General features: G+C 43.1%; 2 protein-coding genes across 5 annotated transcripts in view; both read left to right on the top strand.

The window, feature by feature from the left end:
* The first annotated feature begins 1506 nt into the window (after positions 1-1506).
* Positions 1507-11177, top strand: nags (N-acetylglutamate synthase). Its single transcript, XM_069709951.1, has 8 exons — positions 1507-1993; positions 3131-3411; positions 4937-5150; positions 5234-5414; positions 5526-5565; positions 5723-5854; positions 5945-6127; positions 9241-11177. The coding sequence occupies exons 1-8, from the start codon at positions 1619-1621 to the stop codon at positions 9407-9409; spliced, it is 1575 nt and encodes a 524-aa protein (XP_069566052.1). The 5' UTR covers positions 1507-1618; the 3' UTR covers positions 9410-11177.
* Positions 11178-16222: 5045 nt separating this feature from the next.
* The window catches only part of LOC138627515 (RNA binding protein fox-1 homolog 1-like), a 298993-nt gene continuing 293745 nt past the window's right edge, over positions 16223-21470 (top strand). The window contains exon 1 of one of the 4 annotated variants that reach the window (XM_069709919.1): positions 16223-16327. The gene's annotated coding sequence lies outside the window, so the exon portion shown is untranslated. The remainder of the gene's footprint in view (positions 16328-21470) is intronic. The other 3 variants (XM_069709911.1, XM_069709909.1, XM_069709908.1) reach the window with 3 other exon arrangements.

Here is a 21470-nt window from a genome sequence, read left to right as displayed (position 1 = left end):
ACCCACATGGCCCTGTGTGAAAAAGTGTTTCCCCCTAAACCTAATAACTGGTTGGACCACCCTCAGCAGCAACAACTGCAATCAAGCGTTTGCGATAACTTGCAATGAGTCTTTTCCAGCTGTGGAGGAATGTTGGCTCGCCGGGACACATGGAATTGATGTTTAAGGTCAAAGGATGTAAAAAGTTTTAAAAAGGATTAAAAGTTATCAAAATAATTTGTTTTCGTCGATGTGTGTGCCCGTGAGAGGCGTCTCGCCATGAAAGGAGGAGTTGCTTTAAATCTTATGTACATGGACCGACCTTCTGCAAACATCACAGGTATGATAACAGCCCCGCCCTGAAGACGCCTGTGGGGGAATATTTGCTCATAGTCATAGCGCCGCCTGGTGGCCACCGGAAATGACACTTTTCATACTTTCACATTCTACGCAGAGCTGGTTGATCCCATGAACGTAAAGTCGGGTCACAATAACCTAAACATGTGGTTGATGATATATTGAGACATTCGTTGGACTTTGTCAATGGGTGTCACCGTGACGATGCGGCAAAGTTGGATGTCTCCCCGTGACACAGGAAGTTGATGTTTAAGGTCAAAGGATGCTTGAAACCTCACGAAAGGTGTCACATATGTCCAGCGTGGTGATGTGTTTTGCGAGTGGGCGTGGCCAAAAGGCTCGCCAGCGCCCCCTGCTGGAGACAGGAAACGAGACAAAAATAGCAACTTTAAGCGGGTATACGGTCCCTCGTGGGGAGGCCACGCCCGGAGTGCGAGGGCCGTACATCACTGCTTTCAGTTTTATTTTATTTGAAATTTGGGAGAAATGTTGTCAGTAGTTTATAGAATAAAACACTAGATTTAATTTGACTCAAACACATACTAATAAATAGTAAAACCAGAGAAACAGATCATTTTGGGAGAGTGTGTGTGTGTGTGTGTGTGTGTGGGGGAGGGGGGGGGGTCTATTATCAGTGGGAATGGACTTGACTGAGTTCCACACATGAGCACAGAAATCTGAGAAGTGCCGACGCAGCAGCGGCCCGTTGATCCAGGCGGCCCGTTGAACCAGGCGGTCCGTTGATCCAGGCGGCCCCCGTTGAACCAGGCGGCCCGTTGAACCAGGCGGCCCGTTGAACCAGGCGGCCCGTTGATCCAGGCGGCCCCCGTTGATCCAGGCGGCCCCCGTTGATCCAGGCGGCCCGTTGATCCAGGCGGCCCGTTGAACCAGGCGGTCCGTTGATCCAGGCGGCCCCCGTTGAACCAGGCGGCCCGTTGAACCAGGCGGCCCGTTGATCCAGGCGGCCCCCGTTGATCCAGGCGGCCCCCGTTGAACCAGGCGGCCCGTTGATCCAGGCGGCCCGTTGAACCAGGCGGTCCGTTGATCCAGGCGGCCCCCGTTGAACCAGGCGGCCCGTTGAACCAGGCGGCCCGTTGATCCAGGCGGCCCCCGTTGATCCAGGCGGCCCCCGTTGATCCAGGCGGCCCGTTGATCCAGGCGGCCCCCGTTGATCCAGGCGGCCCGGGCTGCTGCAGCTGCCGGTCTTTCGCGGAGATTTCATGCGTTGCAGCGCAGCTCCAGCCGTCAGCCCGAGGGATTCACACCGCTTTCAGCTTTCAACATGTCCAAAGTGAACAGCAGTTCCCCCGGTTGCAGGGCGATGGTACTGGCAGGAAAGTACCTGACGACCCCCTCCGCCCCGGCGCTGACGCGGACCTCCGGCCAGCAGCAACGGAGGACGTGTGGTCCACAGCGCCGCATGGCGAGCTCTGACGCGGCCGGCTCTGGAGGAAAACCGGCGGCTTTGGCCCAGCAAGAGAATCTGGGCTATTTCTCCGCAGCAGACCGACATGTACTGGCCAACCGGAATCTGATTTACCGGGATGTGAAGGCTTTCCTCAATGAAGTTGGTGGAGATCCCCGGGAGGCTCGGTACTGGCTGACCCAGTTCCAGCGAGCGGGTTCGGCTCAGTCTCCTGCCTTTGCCGTGCTGGAGGTAAACTTTTGGATTGAAGAAAAACTTCGCTCGTAGAAGATGAAAGTTTTGTCGCGTTAAATTAGCTGTTTGTGAAACATATTGAGATGGAAGCTTATTTTGGGCAGAAATATGTCACTAGAAACTCAACGTGGCTCGTCATTTTATTTCAATTGCTCAACTTGAATCACATGATTTGAATTTGTAGCTCCTTGAATGATTGCATTAAGAAACTAAAATCTGTTTGGAAACATATGGAATTTGAAACTTGTTGTAATGAAATTGTATTAATTAGCTCTGAAACCGAACATTTAGGTAAATCCGGTTCATTTCTGTTTGTGTCACACACACATCCGGGTCTTTGAAGAAGACCTGTCAAATGATGATTGATGGAAGTGGCTGCAGGTATGCTATCACGCCTATAAACCTTCCAGTCATTTGATCTGCAATTAAAACGTTCAGAAACTGCTCGTGTTGCGATGCACCGTGACGCGCACTGAGCAGCTGGTCGCTTCAGTGAGTGTTAAGTCTCGTCACTTGATCAATTTCAGGACCTGAGCTCCACGTGTTTTTGTGTGCGTTGGTTCGAAAGCTCTTGAAATGCTTCAGAAAGGCGACTGTTGGCAATTTCTTCTTCTCTTGATTTACAGGTGGATTGCAAACATGTTTGAGGTGCATATTGCCACCTACAAACATGGTGCCATTCAATTCTGTGTGATCCAATCTAAGTCTTGTTATGGGTATTAGGTCTGACCTCCTCGCTGTAAACCAACAACAGCTGCCACTATCTCTGCTCTATGTACTGACACCTGGTCAGAGGTTTTTTTTTAGATCGACACTTTAAACTCTCTTCCCACACACTCCTGAAGTTTTTTTTTTAGAACCTTCTATATAGATTTGGAGCAAATTATAATAACTACTCCCCAGGTACACATTTGTTTTTTACTACTGCGTCATTCATTCTCCAACCTTATTAAACCCAAGAAAGGTGACAGCTTCATAAAAAAAACAAAATTCTGTTCCATCAGACAGTCTCTGAAGGACAGCACTAACATGGTGTCCACATTAATCTTCTAGGTTCAGACCGTAAGTACATCTCTGTTCGACAGCTGTTTGGTTTGGTTTGGTGCTAACACGATGTCTTTCTGTGTGTCCCAGGTGGACAGCTCAGCGTTCGACAGCTGGGAAATGGTCCAGAGCCTGGCATTCGGGCTCTCCTTCCTGCAGCGGATGGATATGAAGGCTGTGGTGGTGATGGGCTGCTCTGAGCACCAGGAGCCGGGGCTCACCGAACCCGAGGTCGGGTCTCGGAGCACCCGAGAGCTGGTGGAGCGGTGCCAGCTGCTGACCCAGGCTCTTCAGCAGCACTCGGCCACCGTGCTGCCGTTCTTCTCGGCCGAGTCCTTCCTTCTCTTGCAGGAAGCGCCGCGAGGAAGCAGGTGAGGGTCGGGACAGACGTTGTCTTCATTACCTTTGAATGAGCCCTTAACTCTACTTGGGGAGCAGGTCCCCTCCGTGGACTGTGATAGGGATGTCGAGATACCAGAAATCTACTAGTCTGTACTAATACCACGCTTTCTACAATTCTCTGTATCAACTTTAATACCACAGGGGAAAAAATATATTATTTTCAGCATGAACTCTTTTTCTTGAGTAAAACTCCAGCAACAGGAGTTGGATGAAACCTTCATCTGGCGAAGAACAAATTACTTCCTTTTAAAAATTCTAACAATATCGTGCCAAAAAAAAACAACCAAAAATGTTTTATGCCAGGAGAATATTTCTACTGCAGAACATTTCTACTGCAGAACCCAGCTGCTTGAAATCTGAAAAAAAAAACGTGTACCTTTGGCATAATAAATTACATGAAAAAGTATTGATGTCGCAAAAAACATGTTCATTCATGATATTTATACACTGTGACAACTGTGGTATGCTCGGCTGGAGTTTTATTTCAGTTCACTTAGTTACAGTACCGAACATGAACGGCTCCTCAGGGTTGGACGGCAGTACACAAACAAGTTCTGTTAATATGGGATGTCAAATCAGACTTGTAAATGCTGTAAACATCTCTGTACATTAATAGAGTCACATTTGCCTTTTACATCATTCAATACAAACAGCGTTGAACAGTTGGATAGATTCTGAACACTTTAACCCTCTGAACCTCACAAACCGCCAGGGACTTTGAAAGGCATGTAAAGAGCGCAAAAATTACAGTTTATCAGGCAGAAACTCTTAGAAAAAAAAATAACAAAATCTAAGCTTAAAATAGTGATATTATATAAAAATGACTTTAGTGTCATTTTGGGGAAAAAAATAAGCTGTTCAGATTCTGTACAAAAACCCTCCTCGGATGACTCGGCCAAGAACAACAGTCATGTGACAACAATGCAGCAAAGTTTCAACATCATTTTCTTTCCAATATTGGTAACACTTGTTAACACTTGGAGAAATGTTGTATATAGAGATTCTATAAGTTTTTTAATTTTGTCAAATTAATTATCTTTCTTCTTTTATGATTTATGACATAATAATGGTGATATTAAACACCAGATATTCTTAAGTTCTCCCTCCTTCTAGCCACTGTTGCACTGTTTCCATCGAGGTGCAGAAATAAATGAGCTGACAGTCAGGAAAAATGTGACCGTAAGAAAAAACCTCCCTGAAAGTGCTCCTGGTTCACGTCAGGTTTTACTTTATGAAACCTGGTAGATGAGCTGCTGTTGATCCGAGTAGTCGACGTCCTCATTAACATCATTGAATAACACAAACACTTGGACTCTAACAGATTCTCCTTCACTGACCTTCTTCATCCCGACACTGACATCACTCACCTTCCCCCTCCTCACCTTCCCCCTCCTCGCCTTCCCCCTCCTCGCCTTCCCCCTCCTCGCCTTCCCCCTCCTCGCCTTCCCACTCCTCGCCTTCCCCCTCCTCACCTTCCCCCTCCTCACTGTGCAGTGCTCCACCTTCCATCGCCGTGGACACCAGCCTCCTCCAGTGGAGTCTGGACTGCGGGACGATCCCTCTGATTTGTCCCGTGGGGAGGGACAGGCGAGGTTGCTCGGTGATGTTGGACCCGACGGAGGTGACCGTGGCCGTTTCTCGAGCCCTGCAGCCCCTCAAAGTCATGTTCCTGAACAACCTGGGTGGCCTGCGCAGCCAAGAACACAAGGCACGCCATGCATCTCATCATATACAAGCAAATAAATTCAATGTCAATTTTCTGCATATTAAAGGACTTTGTCCTGAACGCAGGTCCTGGACAGCGTGTTGTTGCCCACTGACCTGCCCGGTCTGTCCACAGCGGCGTGGCTGAGCACGTCAGAGCGCCGCAGAGTGACCGCCATCGCCAGACTCCTCAACCAGCTCCCGACTGAGTCGTCGGCTGTGATCACCTCTGCGGACACGCTGCTCACCGAGCTGTTCAGCCACAGAGGTGAGACCGCTGGCCGACTCACTGATGTTGGTTTTGGTCGTCAAAAAAAGTCCTTAACATCAGAATATTTTTCAATAACTGCTAGTTTCTCTTTCTGTTCATCTGTTTTAGGTTCTGGGACGCTCTTTAAAAACGGAGACCCCATACACAGGCCTGTAGATACCACACCAACCACAACTCTTAATTCAAGTCATAATCCAAAATCAAGCCCTTTTATTTGTTGCGTTACTTTTTCCTTTGCAGGTTGAAAGCACAATGAAACACTGCATTTCATTTACTCTCATTATTATTGCTTTTGGTGTGTGCAGGTACAGCTCTCTGGATGGGATCGACGTGGAGCGTCTCCTCGCTCTCATCAACCAGTCCTTTGATAAAACGTTGAGGCGGGACTACATCGACTCTTTGAAAGGACGGCTGCACTCCATCTACCTCTCCGAAGGGTGTGTGCAACTATGGCAGCAAGAAAATACCCAAATTCTGGGATCTAATCAACATTAGTATCGTATTCATTATCCTGTCTTCATGTCCAGTTACAGCGCGGCAGCCATCATCACCATGGAGCCGGTGAACAGCGGCACTCCCTACCTCGACAAGTTTGTGGTGAGCAGCAGTAAGCAGGGCCAGGGCACCAGTCCCATCCTCTGGGAGTGTATCAGACAGGACCTGGGCAAACTGTTCTGGAGGTCCAGAGCCACCAACAGGATCAACCCCTGGTGAGACACACCCACTTTTTGTTCCATTACATGCGTCCCTTTTAAACAAATAACTTAATGCGGGTTCAGTACGAGCATGTAAAGATGGGTTTTTGGTTTCGTTTGAGAACAAGACAAACAGTAAATCCTTGCGAGGGTTTTTTAAGGTGTTTTCAGGTGTTTTCTGTAAAGGTGGGTTGTTTTCCTGCAACAGAAGTTCTGACTTCAGTGAGGAGTTCACTTCACCACCATACAAACAATTAGAGTGGTGATGGTGTATAAAAATGGACACAAGCAATGACCAAAACCAACAAAACTGGGAGAATTTGTTTACAATCTAAATAATTTCATTGAGTTCATATATACATATATATATATATATATATATATATATATATATATATAGAGAGAGAGAGAGAGAGAGAGAGAGAGAGAGATCATATTTCTCCTGTTTTAGCTTTTCGTCATCAGCTTCCTGCGAAATCAAGAATATAATTTAAAATTCTCCTGCTGACTTACAAAGTTCTTCATGACCAAGTTCCATCTGATCTTATAGAACCACATCATCCTGACAGATCTGATAGAACCACATCATCCTGATAGATCTAATAGAACCACATCATCCTGATAGATCTGATAGAACCACATCATCCTGATAGATCTAATAGAACCACATCATCCTGATAGATCTAGTAGAACCACATCATACTGATAGATCTTATAGAACCGCATCATCCTGACAGATCTTATAGAACCGCATCGTCCTGACAGATCTTATAGAACCGCATCGTCCTGACAGATCTTATAGAACCGCATCGTCCTGACAGATCTTATAGAACCGCATCGTCCTGATAGATCATATAGAACCGCATCGTCCTGACAGATCCGATAGAACCGCATCGTCCTGACAGATCCGATAGAACCGCATCGTCCTGACAGATCCGATAGAACCGCATCATCCTGACAGATCCGATAGAACCGCATCATCCTGATAGATCTTATAGAACCGCATCACCCTGACTGAGATCTTATAGAACCGCATCACCCTGACTGAGATCTTACAGAACCGCATCATCCTGACTGAGATCTTATAGAACCGCATCATCCTGACAGATCTGATCTAATAGAACCGCATCATCCTGACAGATCTGATCTAATAGAACCGCATCATCCTGACAGATCTGATCTAATAGAACCGCATCATCCTGACTGATCTGATCTTATAGAACCGCATCATCCTGACTGATCTGATCTAATAGAACCGCATCATCCTGACTGATCTGATCTAATAGAACCGCATCATCCTGACTGATCTGATCTAATAGAACAGCATCATCCTGACTGATCTGATCTAATAGAACCGCATCATCCTGACTGATCTGATCTAATAGAACCGCATCATCCTGACTGATCTGATCTAATAGAACCGCATCATCCTGACTGATCCGATAGAACCGCATCATCCTGACTGATCCGATAGAACCGCATCATCCTGACTGATCCGATAGAACCGCATCATCCCGATAGAACCGCATCATCCTGACAGATCCGATAGAACCGCATCATCCTGACAGATCCGATAGAACCGCATCACCCTGACTGAGATCTTATAGAACCGCATCACCCTGACTGAGATCTTACAGAACCGCATCACCCTGACTGAGATCTTACAGAACCGCATCATCCTGACTGAGATCTTATAGAACCGCATCATCCTGATAGAGATCTTATAGAACCGCATCATCCTGACAGATCTGATCTAATAGAACCGCATCATCCTGACAGATCTGATCTAATAGAACCGCATCATCCTGACTGATCTGATCTTATAGAACCGCATCATCCTGACTGATCTGATCTAATAGAACCGCATCATCCTGACTGATCTGATCTAATAGAACCGCATCATCCTGACTGATCTGATCTAATAGAACCGCATCATCCTGACTGATCCGATAGAACCGCATCATCCCGATAGAACCGCATCATCCTGACAGATCCGATAGAACCGTATCATCCTGACAGATCTGATAGAAGCGCATCATCCTGACAGATCTGATAGAACCACATCATCCTGACAGATCTGATAGAACCGCACCATCCTGACCGAGATCTTATAGAACCGCACCATCCTGACCGAGATCTTATAGAACCGCATCATCCTGACCGAGATCTTATAGAACCGCATCATCCTGACAGAGATCTTATAGAACCGCATCATCCTGACAGAGATCTTATAGAACCGCATCATCCTGACAGAGATCTTATAGAACCACATCATCCTGACAGAGATCTTATAGAACCACATCATCCTGACAGACCACTTCTCTCTCAACCTGCTTGTAGTTCTGAGTTTCTAAAAGTAGAACAGGAGGCGGAGCTTCAGTTTCCAGGCTCCTCTTCTATAAAACTACCTCCCAGTTCAAGTTCAGGGCAGAAACCCTCTGTAGCTTCAAAATGAAACTTCTCATTAGTGCTGCTCCGGTGTCCCTGAATCATTCCCTTCGTTATGCTGTTATAGGTCCAGGTCACAATATTGATGCTTTTAACGTGTTCTTTGTTATTTTGCTTGGCTGTGTTGTTTTGCTGTTTTGTTGTTTGTTGTTGTCTGTTTGTATGTTGGATGTTGATTTTACTCTCGAAATACACTGAATTAAATTGATTTTTAAATGCAGAGCAAGAAATTTGCTCTAAAAACCGTAATTTATGTTTCTATAAAAGTCTCAAAGGTACCTTTATTTCAGCCGTTCATTACTCCTCTACATCACCTCTTTTCCATCTGATTTTAAACAAAGTGTAATATTATGTTTCTAAAATTCTGCTGTTTCACATTGAAACCGATGTGAACGTTTGCAGTGAGACAGGAATCAATGCTTAATTTGTGTTGAATTGATGTAATGATATAAATTGCTTTACTAAGTTGTTTTTTCATCATTTATATCTATTGTGTAGTTAAACATGAACAACTTGTACAACAGAGCAGTGATCTCATTGGACTCATTGGAGTCGTTGTAGTTCTGCTCCACTGGGATGGGCTCCCTTGTTCTGTTTGCGGTGCAGCACACACACATGAACAGCAGGTGGAGATGCTCACACATTTAAACATTCGCCATGTGATGTCTCTGTCTGTGCAGGTATTTCAAACATTGTGACGGCAGCTTCATTAAGGGGGTGTGGACGGTCTTCTGGTTTGGCCTGACGGACATCAGAGATTCCTACGAGCTGGTGGAGTACGCCAAGAACCTCCCCGACTCCTTCCACAGCTCCTCCCAGCAGTCTCTGCCCCCTGCTGCAGGCTCATGAACCAACTGCTTCTCAGCAGCTGGTTATTTAGCTTTATAAAAATCTGGAGGATTGTTACAGTGGCACCACATTTCTTTCAGCTCTAAGGCTTCAGAGTTCCTTTCCTTCAATATTGTTTTCTCAGGTTTGCTCTGATTGGATTTTTTCTGATCTGGAGGTTTTCCTTGGGTTTTTCTTCACCTTGAACTACCGTGTTGTGGAGAATCTCATACATGCTGTGTTTTCACAAACTATGAATAATTCTTTATTTTTACAGCTGGATAACGCACCAATCACTTTTCAGACAGAGCTACACTGACATGTACACACTGAGGCTGCTTCATTTGAAAAAGCAACCTCTGTCAGGTGTTTCACTCCCAAACTGTTTACTCCTAAACTGTTTACTCCTACCTGGTAATGTGGACCATCTTATTGTTTTTTGAATACCAACATATCTGACCGCACACTACAGGTGTTATTAAGGAGATTTGCACATGGATGTCTGTTTACTTTCCACAAGGAGTCTTACTCAGCCAGTGGAAATAGTGATATTTTCTGTGGTTCTGACGGAGCTTTTTGAAGTTTGAGAAAATAATCCTGATGATGTAATTGTGATGTCATCAGGTTTATATTTGATTTGGCTCAAAAATTCATATCTGAAAGCCTTAAAAACTGTTTACCGATCAAGGAAAGTCGACTGAAAGACTTCATGACAGGAAATGTAACATCCAGCATTTTAAGAGCCTAAAATTTAAGCTGTCACTTGTGCTGCTTTGATTTTTACTGTTCCTTTTAAACGTTTTACTTGCAAGTCGGCTTCGCAAACAGAAAACAGTGACAAATAACAGGAAGAAAATCAAGTGTCTCAGAATCACTCCTCGTTCTCGAGCTAACAGTTAACCTCAGAATAAAAAAAAAGTCCTTTAAAAGTGACTGTTACACTGTAGGGTATTTTTGTTTTTAAATTTTCAGCCTGATAACACTTGATCTGCTGTTTTTCACATTTCAGTTTTTGTTACTTGTTTTCTTTTTCCTTTTTTAGGTCGTAGCATCCCAAATGGTCCATTTTCTTTTATAGTAGAACGGAGTACAATTAATTTTTTGACCAGCTGGTGGAGCCCTCAGATCAATTACACAGGCAGAAGAAAATACATGATGATGATGATGCAGGTTGACATATTATGCTTTCTGACGTCAAATATATTTTGACTGTTGTTCCCAGCAATCTGAACTATATGAGCCATTTGACCTTTTGAAGTCTGTTTCTTAGAAATCATGAATTTTAATTGCAGTTTTTGAGCAAAGTAAAAGAGAAATAAAAAATAATAATACTGTTTTTTGAATTGTATTCTTCAGTATCTTTTTATGACTGATTACTATCATAATCCTGAAAGCTACGTTTGAACCACAACTAAGTCTGTTAGTGTGTGTATGTATGTATGTATGTGTGTGTATTCATAGATAGACAGACAGACAGATCCCATCACACTGGACTATGGTAGTGGCACGGATGTCAGACAAGCCATCGCCCGGGATTTATTTGGATCAAACATATTGGCAGGTTTTAGTACCTTCTTTTCTTTTCTCTTTTTTTTTTTTTTTTTTAATCTAAAGTTCTTCTTACTGGATTTCCAGCTCAAGCAGGTTTGCTGTAGTCAATAATGTAGCCTTGATTAAATTAAAGTAATTCAAATATCAAGTCAACAAGAGAGTCCTGCAGTTTTTAACTGTTGAAACACCTCTTCAATTTCAGCTTCAAAATGTTCCTGCAAATGTTTCACAATAAAAGACTTGTCGTCAATTGAAGGGTTTCCGTCTTCTGAAATATAAAGGGCTTTTATTTTGAAACGGTACAGGAAGTGTTAAGTTTGCATTGGTATTTAGATATATTGCATTACCATTAATAGCCCAAACAGGAGCTGATTAAAACTAGGCCTGGAGTTGACAGTGAATTAATCAATACACTCTAAATGTCAATATGACAACTTTGACCATTTCATAAAAAATAAAATAGATTTCCATTCATCCATCCATCCATTATTTATACCCAGTAAAAAAAATATTTGACAATAGTAAACCAAATCCATGAGTCATCATCCCAGGAGTACTTCATTTTGTAATCAATCCCTGTTACTTCTGTTTGCAAAACGGTGAGCTTTGTTGTATCTATTGATATATTGGAAACACGGAAGGAAATTAAGCATACTGGTATTGTGACAAGTAGGATATTCTAATCAGAATCAGCAAAGAATTAATAAAAACACATTTTTAAAACATAGATGTCGGTCTTGCACTATCCTGCTGCCTATTCAAGAGGAATTACATCCATTACTTCTCCACCCGGCTCTGGAATTAAAAAGTGGGCAACTGTTTTATAAAAGAAGTGCAGATGCTGCAGAGCGCTTGCAACACATCTAAACCCAGCAGGAATGTGTAGTGATGCAACGGCAGCATGAGGAGCATCAGAGCTGCAGATCTGCTGAAAGAAAAACTGTGATACACTTGGCAGTGAAACGAAGTTACTCATTGCTGCCCCCTTGTGAACAAAGTCTGCACGAGCAAGTGAAACTGGAATACCAAATATAACCTGCTTCACTTTTTATTGTAATCTAAACAATATTAAATTTACAAGTAAATAACAAAAATTAACATTCAAACATCTATGACAATTATACCCAACCTCCAGTGGAAAACTACATTTGTATATATTTACCACCCAGTTACATTTGTATGTTAACTACAAAAGATTAATTGATTCCACCAACCTTTTGTATGTTTATGTACCTTGTTGTATTTTTGTAGATTTCCTGATGGCTCTGTGTTTTGTGGGTGAAAAGGGTTCAGTGTCTTCACAAAGAACTACACATCCATCCCACGCAGGTTGTTCCACAGTGGGAGGTTTCTATTAAGCTGACTGTTTATTAGGTTAGGTTAGGTAGTTACTTTATTAATCCCCAAGGGGAAATCTTTTCGCGACAGCAGCATACAGGAAAGCAATAAAAAGCAGTCAAAAACAGTCCAAAAAAAATTAAATATAAAATGCACAGTATATATATAAACAACCAAGAAACACAGACAACAGTGTTATTGCTGTGTGATGGATTTTGCCTGTATCTGGAATGATCTCCTGTATCTGGAATGATCTCCTGTATCTGGAATGATCTCCTGTATCAGGAATGATCTCCTGTATCAGGGATGATCTCCTGTATCAGGAATGATCTCCTGTATCTGGAATGATCTCCTGTATCTGGAATGATCTCCTGTATCTGGAATGATCTCCTGTATCAGGAATGATCTCCTGTTTCTGGAATGATCTCCTGTATCAGGAATGATCTCCTGTATCTGTCCTTGTGACAGCAGCTGGAGGAGTCTTTTGGAGAACGTCCTCCTCTGTCCCTGCAGCAGGTGGTGGAGAGGCTGGTCAGGATTATCCAATATGGATAATAGTTTGTTCAGCGTCCTCCTCTCCACCACCTTTTCCAGACTGTCCAGTTTGTAGACGATGATGGAGCCGGCCTTCTTAACCAGTTTGTTAAGTCTGTTGGTGTCTCCGGCTCCAATGCTGCTCCCCCAGCAGACCACAGAGACGTACAGTTCACTGGCCACAACAGATGGTAGAACATCTCCAACATCTCGCTGCACACATTGAAGGATCGAAGTTTCCTCAAGAAAAAGAGTCGACTCATCCCCTTCTTGTAGACAACGTTGATGTTGGTCTTCCAGTTCAGTCTGTTGTCATGGAGACACCAGGTACTTGTACTCCTCAACCATGTCCACCTCCTCTCCCAGAACTCTCAGCGGTTGTGGAGCCGTCGTCGTCTTCCTCCTGAAGTCGACCACCATCTCTCTGGTCTTGGCCACGTTCAGGAGGAGGTGATTTCTTCCCGCCCACTCCACAAAGTCCTCCACTACTGCCCTGTACTCGTCCTCCCGTCAATCCCTTATACATCCGACCACTGCAGAGTCATCAGAGAACTTCTGCAGATGTCTTGACTCTGAGTTGTTCTGGAAGTCAGTTGTGTAGAAGGTGAACAGGAAGGGAGACAGAACAGTTCCCTGAGGAGCTCCAGTACCACTGACCACCGTATCAGACAGCACACTGCCCAGACGGACAAACTGTGGTCTGCCTGTCAGGTAGTCAGTGATCCAGGAGAAGGTGGACATGTCCACCCCCACCACCCGCAGCTTCTCACTCAGCAGCAGTGGTTGGATGGTGTTGAATGCACTGGAGAAATCAAAGAAAGTGATTCTCACAGAGTCACCGGTTCCATCCAGGTGAGACTGAGCTCGTTGCAGCAGGTAGATGATGGCATTTAAAACCAGTCAATTAAAACACTCCTCATGTAAATATATTAATTTCTGTGAATGACAGAATGCTGCGACATTTAAAAAAAAAAATCAAAACAATATATTTGTTATTTCTAAATGACTGCTTCCTTTCTCCCGGGTTTACAGTGTGGTATCCTCACATGTACTCATATGTACCCGTCTTTTGCTTATTTGATCTTTCAGAGAATCCTTAAGTGAGCATTGTCTTTTAGCCTCGAGCAGTCTGGCAATAATCATTCAAGCATTAAATTGCTTTGAGACAGCCAACTGAGTTATCAGGCAGCTTGCCAATAAAGCTCTCTCCAAGAAGAACTATATTTGGAAAGGGTTTCCCAGTGAATGTGGTGTAACCCTCTAACACTTCCTGTCCTCCAACATTATATGAGAGGGAGAGCAAATATCAGTTCAAACAAAGCTTTATTATTTTCATCCTTTCGGAGTCTTTTTGCTCAAAGCGACCGACAATAAGTTCATCTGACCTCCATAGGAAGGGTCACTACGTGTCATCGTGTGTGTTGGATAAAATGAGAAGCAGAAGTCACATCCCAATATCTACGCAAACATGTCAGTAAAAGGAGAAATGTTGGCTTCAGTTCAGTTACAAGACTGAGGCAGAAAAAAAACACAAAGCATCATAGAGTTGTGTGTAACTTAGAAAAACAAAACATGAACACACGTTTGAAAACATGAAGTAACGTGATTTTAAAAACCACGAGGATACCTGGAAGTTGGCGGTAATGTTGTTAAACTAGCAGCTTCTTCGTCACCAGTGTTAGTGGATCAGCTCCATTCACACGCAGGAGGACCAAAGATCAGGTCAGTACAAATGGACCGACCTCACACGGACGGCACCAAAATAATATAAAAGACAGTTCTCAAGTGCTGCAAATAAAATGTTGTTACTATCCTTACATCAGTACAAATAACAATATAATATGTAATATATAACTAATATAAAAAATAAAAGGTCAGTTCTCAATCAGTCTCATAAAATATACTAAACTAGCAACATGGAAGTCTGAAAAATAATCAAATAAATAACTACAATCATTACTGTATCAGTAGCCAGTAAATGTTGAAGTTCTTTGGAGTTTGGGACGATAGAAATGGCAGAATATTAAATGTGTAGAGCGTGTAGAATGAAATTTATTTGCAAAACTATTAAAAATAAGACATGTCATCTAGCAAACGTGCATGTTTGGGATCAATGAAGGAAAGACAAAAGAGTGGTGGAGAGAGAGTGAGTGAATACCTTCATATTTGATAAGCCATATTTGTTTTGCAGAATGTATGACTGTATGCATAATTTACAGAGCAGCTGTTTTGCATTTTAATGTACTTTTATTTGCATTTAGATATGGTTCAGGGTATATCCGGAGCAGGTTACGTTTGGTAGGGCTGCATATCATCACAATTTCAATTCACAAGGTCCTGATTCGATTCGATTCAATTTGAATTCTGTTAGGGATATATTTCAGTTACAATAAAACAAATTCTTAGATTTTAAAATTAATCTTAGAAAAGTGATTCTATAAATTGTACAAGGAACCCTCTAACATAACAACATTAATGTTTACATTAAGACTAGAACCCAAAGCAGTAACATTAATGCACATTTTAATCCACAAGTCTTCCCAATTTGATACTCTTTCTTTCTGGTTTTAGCCCCGCCCACTGAAGCCCCATGTACTCAAATTCAGAATGTCATTGGCTATACGAGGTGTCAATCACCTCTAATGTGGCTTCCGACTGGCTGGATGTGACACTTCCGCCCGGTACCGACTCTGGTTGGCTGTTCTAGGCTGAGGACAGGATATGGAAGCTCCTATTGGCTCAGTGAGATGTCAATCTGAACACCTGGCGGGAAGTTTCAAATGAGCTAACAGCGGGTCGAGGGTATTGTGGATGTGACAACGTGTTTTGGACCAAATACTTCACAGGAATGGATCTACTGGACCTTTGTGGACGTAACCAGGCCGGACTTTGATGTATCGTTGCTGGACTGTGAAACTTTACAGGTGAGCTGCGTAAATACTGTCATGGCAGAGTGGGCGGTCTGAAGGTTGAGTGAAGATTGATTTAGATCTGAAAATGGATTTTTTTTTTAAAAATTATTTTTGTTTAACCTGGGCTAATGTCACTCAGGGACCTGTCTATAGGACACACTACATTTCCATTAGCATTATCCATTCATAGATATGATTGTCCAGTCAAGCACATGGCAACAATCCATATCCATATACTGTATGATGTAACTGTCCTTGTAAAACAAGTTGTGATCTCTTATTATTATAAAGAGGGTCACTACATAAACAAGCTCCATATGACACATTCAAGACAACATGAATTGATAAGAGCTGTGTAATGTTGTGGCAAAAAACAAAGGAAGAATAACTGGAATATTCTTTCTGTTCCAGCCAGTTTTACCGCCAATGCCCTGCTTTTATTTTGAAGACATCCTCTCACCCTTTCCGGTGTGTGGGCTCAGTGAGACGAGCTTTGTGGTCGCTGCCGGTGCTCGGAGCAGCAGACAGGACAGGAGAGGACAGGACAGGAGAGGTGTCCAGGGAGAGCGTCTCTTCTCCGCGGAGCGTCCAGCAGCGCAGCCAGGTGAGTGAACGTCCTCCGGTTCTGCTGCTGCTCTCATGGTTCTCCTCTGCTGTCAGAGCCTGGAGCTTCTGTTTGAGATGAAGTGGGAAGGTGAGGTGTTGGTGGGCACAGGTTGTTTCCTCCTTTCTACCTGCCTGGTCGCTGCGCTGGAAGAGAAACCCAGATGTTACTTTGGAAGCGTTGAGCGCGGTGTCCGGCTGGAAGCGGACCGGAGTGAGTTCTGGTTCCGCGACGGGCTGAAGGAGGACTTCAGCTCATTCAGGATTTCGTGGTGAAGTTGAAGCCAGAGATTTGTGAGCTCTGGCTCGCCTGTCATGGCAGAAACTCTCCAGGGTTTTTCTGATGCCCACCTTGATGACTCTGCCTGCATCAAGTGTCAAACCTCTATTATCCGTCTCTCCTGCCTACTTGAGATAAATTGGCTTCCTTTGGACAGTTACTGCGGTTTGAGGACGTGTGTGCTCAGTTTTCAGTGAGTGGCACCTGGTCGCATCCAATTCGGACCAATTTCTACTCATTTCCTCTTGATGTAGAAGTGTCTTTGATGTGAGTGTGGAGAATTAAGACTGTTTTCTACAGAGGACATAACTTCATACAGAATCTTCTTTTGAGGTCTCGGTCTCCCTCCTGTAGAGAAACATGCTACCACAGACGGGATCATATGTTCCTTCATCATCACAAACACACGTTGTTTATCACAGTTTATTCTGATTCAGTCGCCAACATACAAATAGTCCACATAAAGGCACAGTTTCCTCCTGATTCAGTATCATTCACTGACAACTCCAGGGTGGATATCGCTGCCGGGTGCCTGTCAGCCCTCATAATACTCACACATTTTGGTCTAAGTTCATTCCATTTTTGTCATGTTAAATATTATACATTGTAGTTGTAAAAATATATATTTTCAGAGCTTCCACTCATTTATAGAGAACCTTAAGCCAATATTTGGAGAATGATCCGTATGATATGTCCACCCTGTTATGGACATATGTGCTGACTGTTAAAAAGGTTTTTTATTGCAATACTAACAAGGAAAAGTACATTTTCTAAGCGGTACAATGTCCCCTGCTTCAATTGTTTGCGTTCAAATTATACATAAATAAACAAAAACATTTTTTTTTATCAAAACTATCTGTTTTTAAAGAAATGCAAAGAGTTTGCACAAATATCTTTTTTAATTTGGAGAAAACTATGATATTTGGATGCATTTTTTTTAAAATTTATTTGCAAATGAATTGTTTTCATCCAGATCAGTAAAAGGAACCCCACAAAGTTATTGACCCAACAGCAACCGGCTATTTATAATAGCTGCTTTAGTAAATACTAAACTTTTGTTAAAAATTAAAATGTATATTGTGAAGTGTCTAGATTTATGTCATTACCTGAACCAACCACTGGTTCTTGGATCAGAAAGAATTTATGAAAGTGTGTTGCGTTCACAATAAATTGTAGACTTTATCCTGTAATTATGACATTGAATGAAGATAAAACACCTCAAAATAACAAGATCTGGATGTCAAATGATTGTTAAAAGGTGATTATCCATCATTGCGAGGGACGGACGGGTGTCACCTGATTTAATGTAAGACATATGAGCCTTCAATTTCAATATGAGTGATGTTTATCCAACAAACTATTTTGGAAATTGTCACATTAAAAATTCATCTCTTGTGTGAACAGCTGTAAAGTTGAACAAGAAACAGGAAGTAGAATGTTTCCTTGGATGAAATGAGTCACACTGTTTAGCAACACGAGCCCCGTTTTATATTTGTTTACATTCTGGGAAATGAAATGCTGAATTATCTATTAACAGATTGTGTTTGCGGTGAGCTGCAAACTGTGCTGACGGATGCATTTACTTACTGAGACATCTTAAAACACACACGACTCTCAGGCAGGCAGTGAGCTGGAAAATGAAGAATGCTAAATTACCTGGGATTAGTGAGCAAAATTGTCATCTTTTTAAATGTGTGGAAGAGTGGGAAGTTTGCCTGACCCGTAGTGTCACAGTAGCCACATTAATAGGAAACACATCTGATTTTAATACACCAAATTATGCTTTAGAGTCAGAGTTACCGGATCCTGATGCACAGCCCCACTCCTGGTCCTGATTGAGATAGTTTTACCATAATTACTAGATAATGTACAACAGACTAATGGACCAGGAATCGGAGATCTAGATCTCCTAATTATGAGACAGAAAGTCATAATTACAAGATAAGGCTTCCATTTTGTTTTCTTTTGCGAAAGCCGCATAGCCGTTACAAGTAGAGTTGTGGACTCGATGAAGACGGTTACTTCCACCAAAGTTCATGGTGTCTGTTTAGCCTGTCACCCATTTGAAAGGTGGATGGATTCCCACGGTTAATGACGTCTTCGTTCAAAGTGCTCAGCAGGCAAACACCTTTCTCATGAAGTCCAACCTCAAGATGTAGTTTGCGATGGTGAAGCTGAGTGAGATGTTTCTGAAACGGCCTGAAGGAGTGCAGAAGTCTCAAAGCTCGCTGGGTCTCCGACGTGTCCTCCGACGTGTCCTCTGATGTCCTGACGGAGGACTCTTCGCTGCACTCTGTGTGTAGATGTTGAGGATGAGCTCCCTGATACACCGGCAGAGACGGGTGAGGCAGATTCACGGGTTTGCTAGTAAAGCATGACGAGCTGAGGATGGTCTTCATTCGTTAAAACGGCTGCTGTGCACAAAGGACTGGAGTTTCCTTTTGCTGTTTCCATTTTCATGTACAGCAAATACACAGTGTTGCATGTTTGAAAGTGTATTTTGTGCCGTGCAGTCGTCGACTATTTCACTGTTTTATGTGTGCAAATCAGGTTGAGCTTATCTGCTGTAAAGCATTACAACATAAGTCATCTCAGAGCTCTTTAAGGTGGAGACCTCACAACACACAAAGACAAACACAGCCTGAGGACCTGCGACATCCTCACAGAAAAATGAAAACAACCAGGAAAAGTCAAGAATGAACGAGTCTGTCCTTCTATTTAACTTGATTCCAGCCGAGGGCACATTAAAGCAGGCGGTGCCAGTTTACACCAAAGCAACTGGACAAGGCGGAGTAACGTCTCCGTAGCAACGACTCTGAACTTCCGTTGTACCTCCCAGATTCATGTCATGTGAAACATGAACGAGGACAGTGAGTTTCTCTAATGTCACGGCTGTTCCTTGAATACATTGATGAGGTGATCGTTTCTTTGCCTCGTCCAACACTCTCTTCATCAGCTGACCGTTTGTAACTGTGACCAGGTGACTTTGCTTCAAGCCAATTGGCTGTTGAAATAGGGGAGGGGCCTGATGTCCTAAAGCCGCCTACTGGTGACGTGAAGTCCTGCGTAGGTCGCTGCTTCATCACTGATCCATGCGGGGGTGCATATCAGGCAATTGGTAAGATTTTGGCTAATTTGAATGTTGGTCTTCCATTTAAGGGGATTGTTCCATGTTGGTGATGTTCTCATTGTAATCTCAGAGTCACCAGATTGACACATTCAGCTGTAAAATGTTCATGTTCAAAGGAAAGTTTGAACGTTTGGAGCTTATTTTTAGGTGATCTGTTATGTCCACCCGAAAGATGTAGTTCAACATATTTTAGCATGACAGATTTCATGTGTCAATTCAATTGTCCAACGTGTGTCTCCGTCTGGCCGACATCACCGAGACAAACCCAACAACTCCACAGCAGCCACGCAAGCAAGCGGTTCACTAACGTTTGGAAGAAAAAGTCCTTTTTAACTGATAAATCCTCAGACAGAAGCAGACGCTTCGCTGGACGTCCAGCTGCCTCAACCGGTGGGCTGCGGTTCACCGATGTTCCCTCACATGCCATCAGTCAACGATAGCTAGCTAGCTGCACACCAAGAAGCTGACTAATGGAAGGCGTATAGCAGCGTTCTTCAATGGACATAACATCACCTGATATTTAGCAGCAATCCTTCTGGGACGGTAAATATGCTTCACGCACACCCCGTCTCATCCGCTCTAATGCTGCAGCTCTCTCGCTGTAATGTGTCAGGAGATGGTGTTGGAGGTGTTTCTTCATGTGTCCAGCATTATGTACCATAGATGTGTGTTTGTGATTATAATCTTGTCTGAAATCTGCAGTATTTATATAGAAATTCCTAAAGAGAACTATAGTACGAGGCCAAATGAAACGTGTGAAAATAGCTGAAGTGTTTTCCACACAGACGAGTTCCTACTTCTTAAACCTGGTGGAGAGAAGCCTTGGCTTCGCTGCCATCTTTCATGTGGTGAATATGCAAAACGAGGAAGAGAAGCATCTGCTGTTTGGCTCGCAACAAGCTGGCTGGCATGTAGAGTGAGACCATGTATTGATGCCTCATAAAATTGTATTGCTGTTGAAAGAAATATCACATGCTGACAGTCTGTGCAGGCTTTAATTGAGCAGCTCACAGTGAGTCCTGGGGAGAGGATTTACAAGCTTCTGAAATTGTTTACGAGGTTTAAATTGATATTGGAGGAGCGGAGGCTAAACATATCCACCTGCTGACACTTAAACACTTCATCCATTTTTACTAATCAATGAAGAAATCAGTTTTTCTGTCAGCAGGAAGGGCCTCATGCATTTCAATAAAGTCTGGACTATGTTTAACATATTCTCCTAAGAAATGTTCTGTATCTCGTTAGGTCCAAACTTGTGTCTGGTTTACTTCCATTTTTCTAGACTGTTGTCAGGAGAATCCAGGCAGGCGTTAAATGAATGTCCACATATCCGCATTCTGTATGTGAACATGTTAACCAGACATCTAAAAACCTGAGTTCAAAGTCAAAGCCGGGTACATCCAGTATATTACAGAGAGCCTGGCTGACACTGGATTTTTGGTGTTGATGTACAAACCAATATGAGAGAGTAAATAAATTCAGATATCAGCCAGTGTGTGTGTGTACACAGTATATGCAACAAAAATATAAATAGAACACTTTTGTTTCTTTTATGCACACAAAAAGTTTATTTCTCTCAAATTTTGTTGACAAATTTGATCAAATCTGTGTCAGTGAGCACTTTCCCTTTGCCAAGATGATCCATCCGCCTGGCAGATGTGTCACATCTGATTAAACAGCACGATTATTGCACAGGTGTGTTTGAGCAACCAAAGAATTTCTGCACAAACTGTC

This window comes from Brachyistius frenatus, unplaced genomic scaffold (genome assembly GCF_029030835.1).
Source record: "Brachyistius frenatus isolate BFR_SWC_R1_liver_20210118 unplaced genomic scaffold, ASM2903083v1 Contig_87, whole genome shotgun sequence".
NCBI lineage: Eukaryota > Metazoa > Chordata > Actinopteri > Embiotocidae > Brachyistius > Brachyistius frenatus.
The sequence above is the reverse complement of the archived record's forward strand: the minus strand, read 5'-3'. Positions and strand labels throughout refer to the sequence as shown.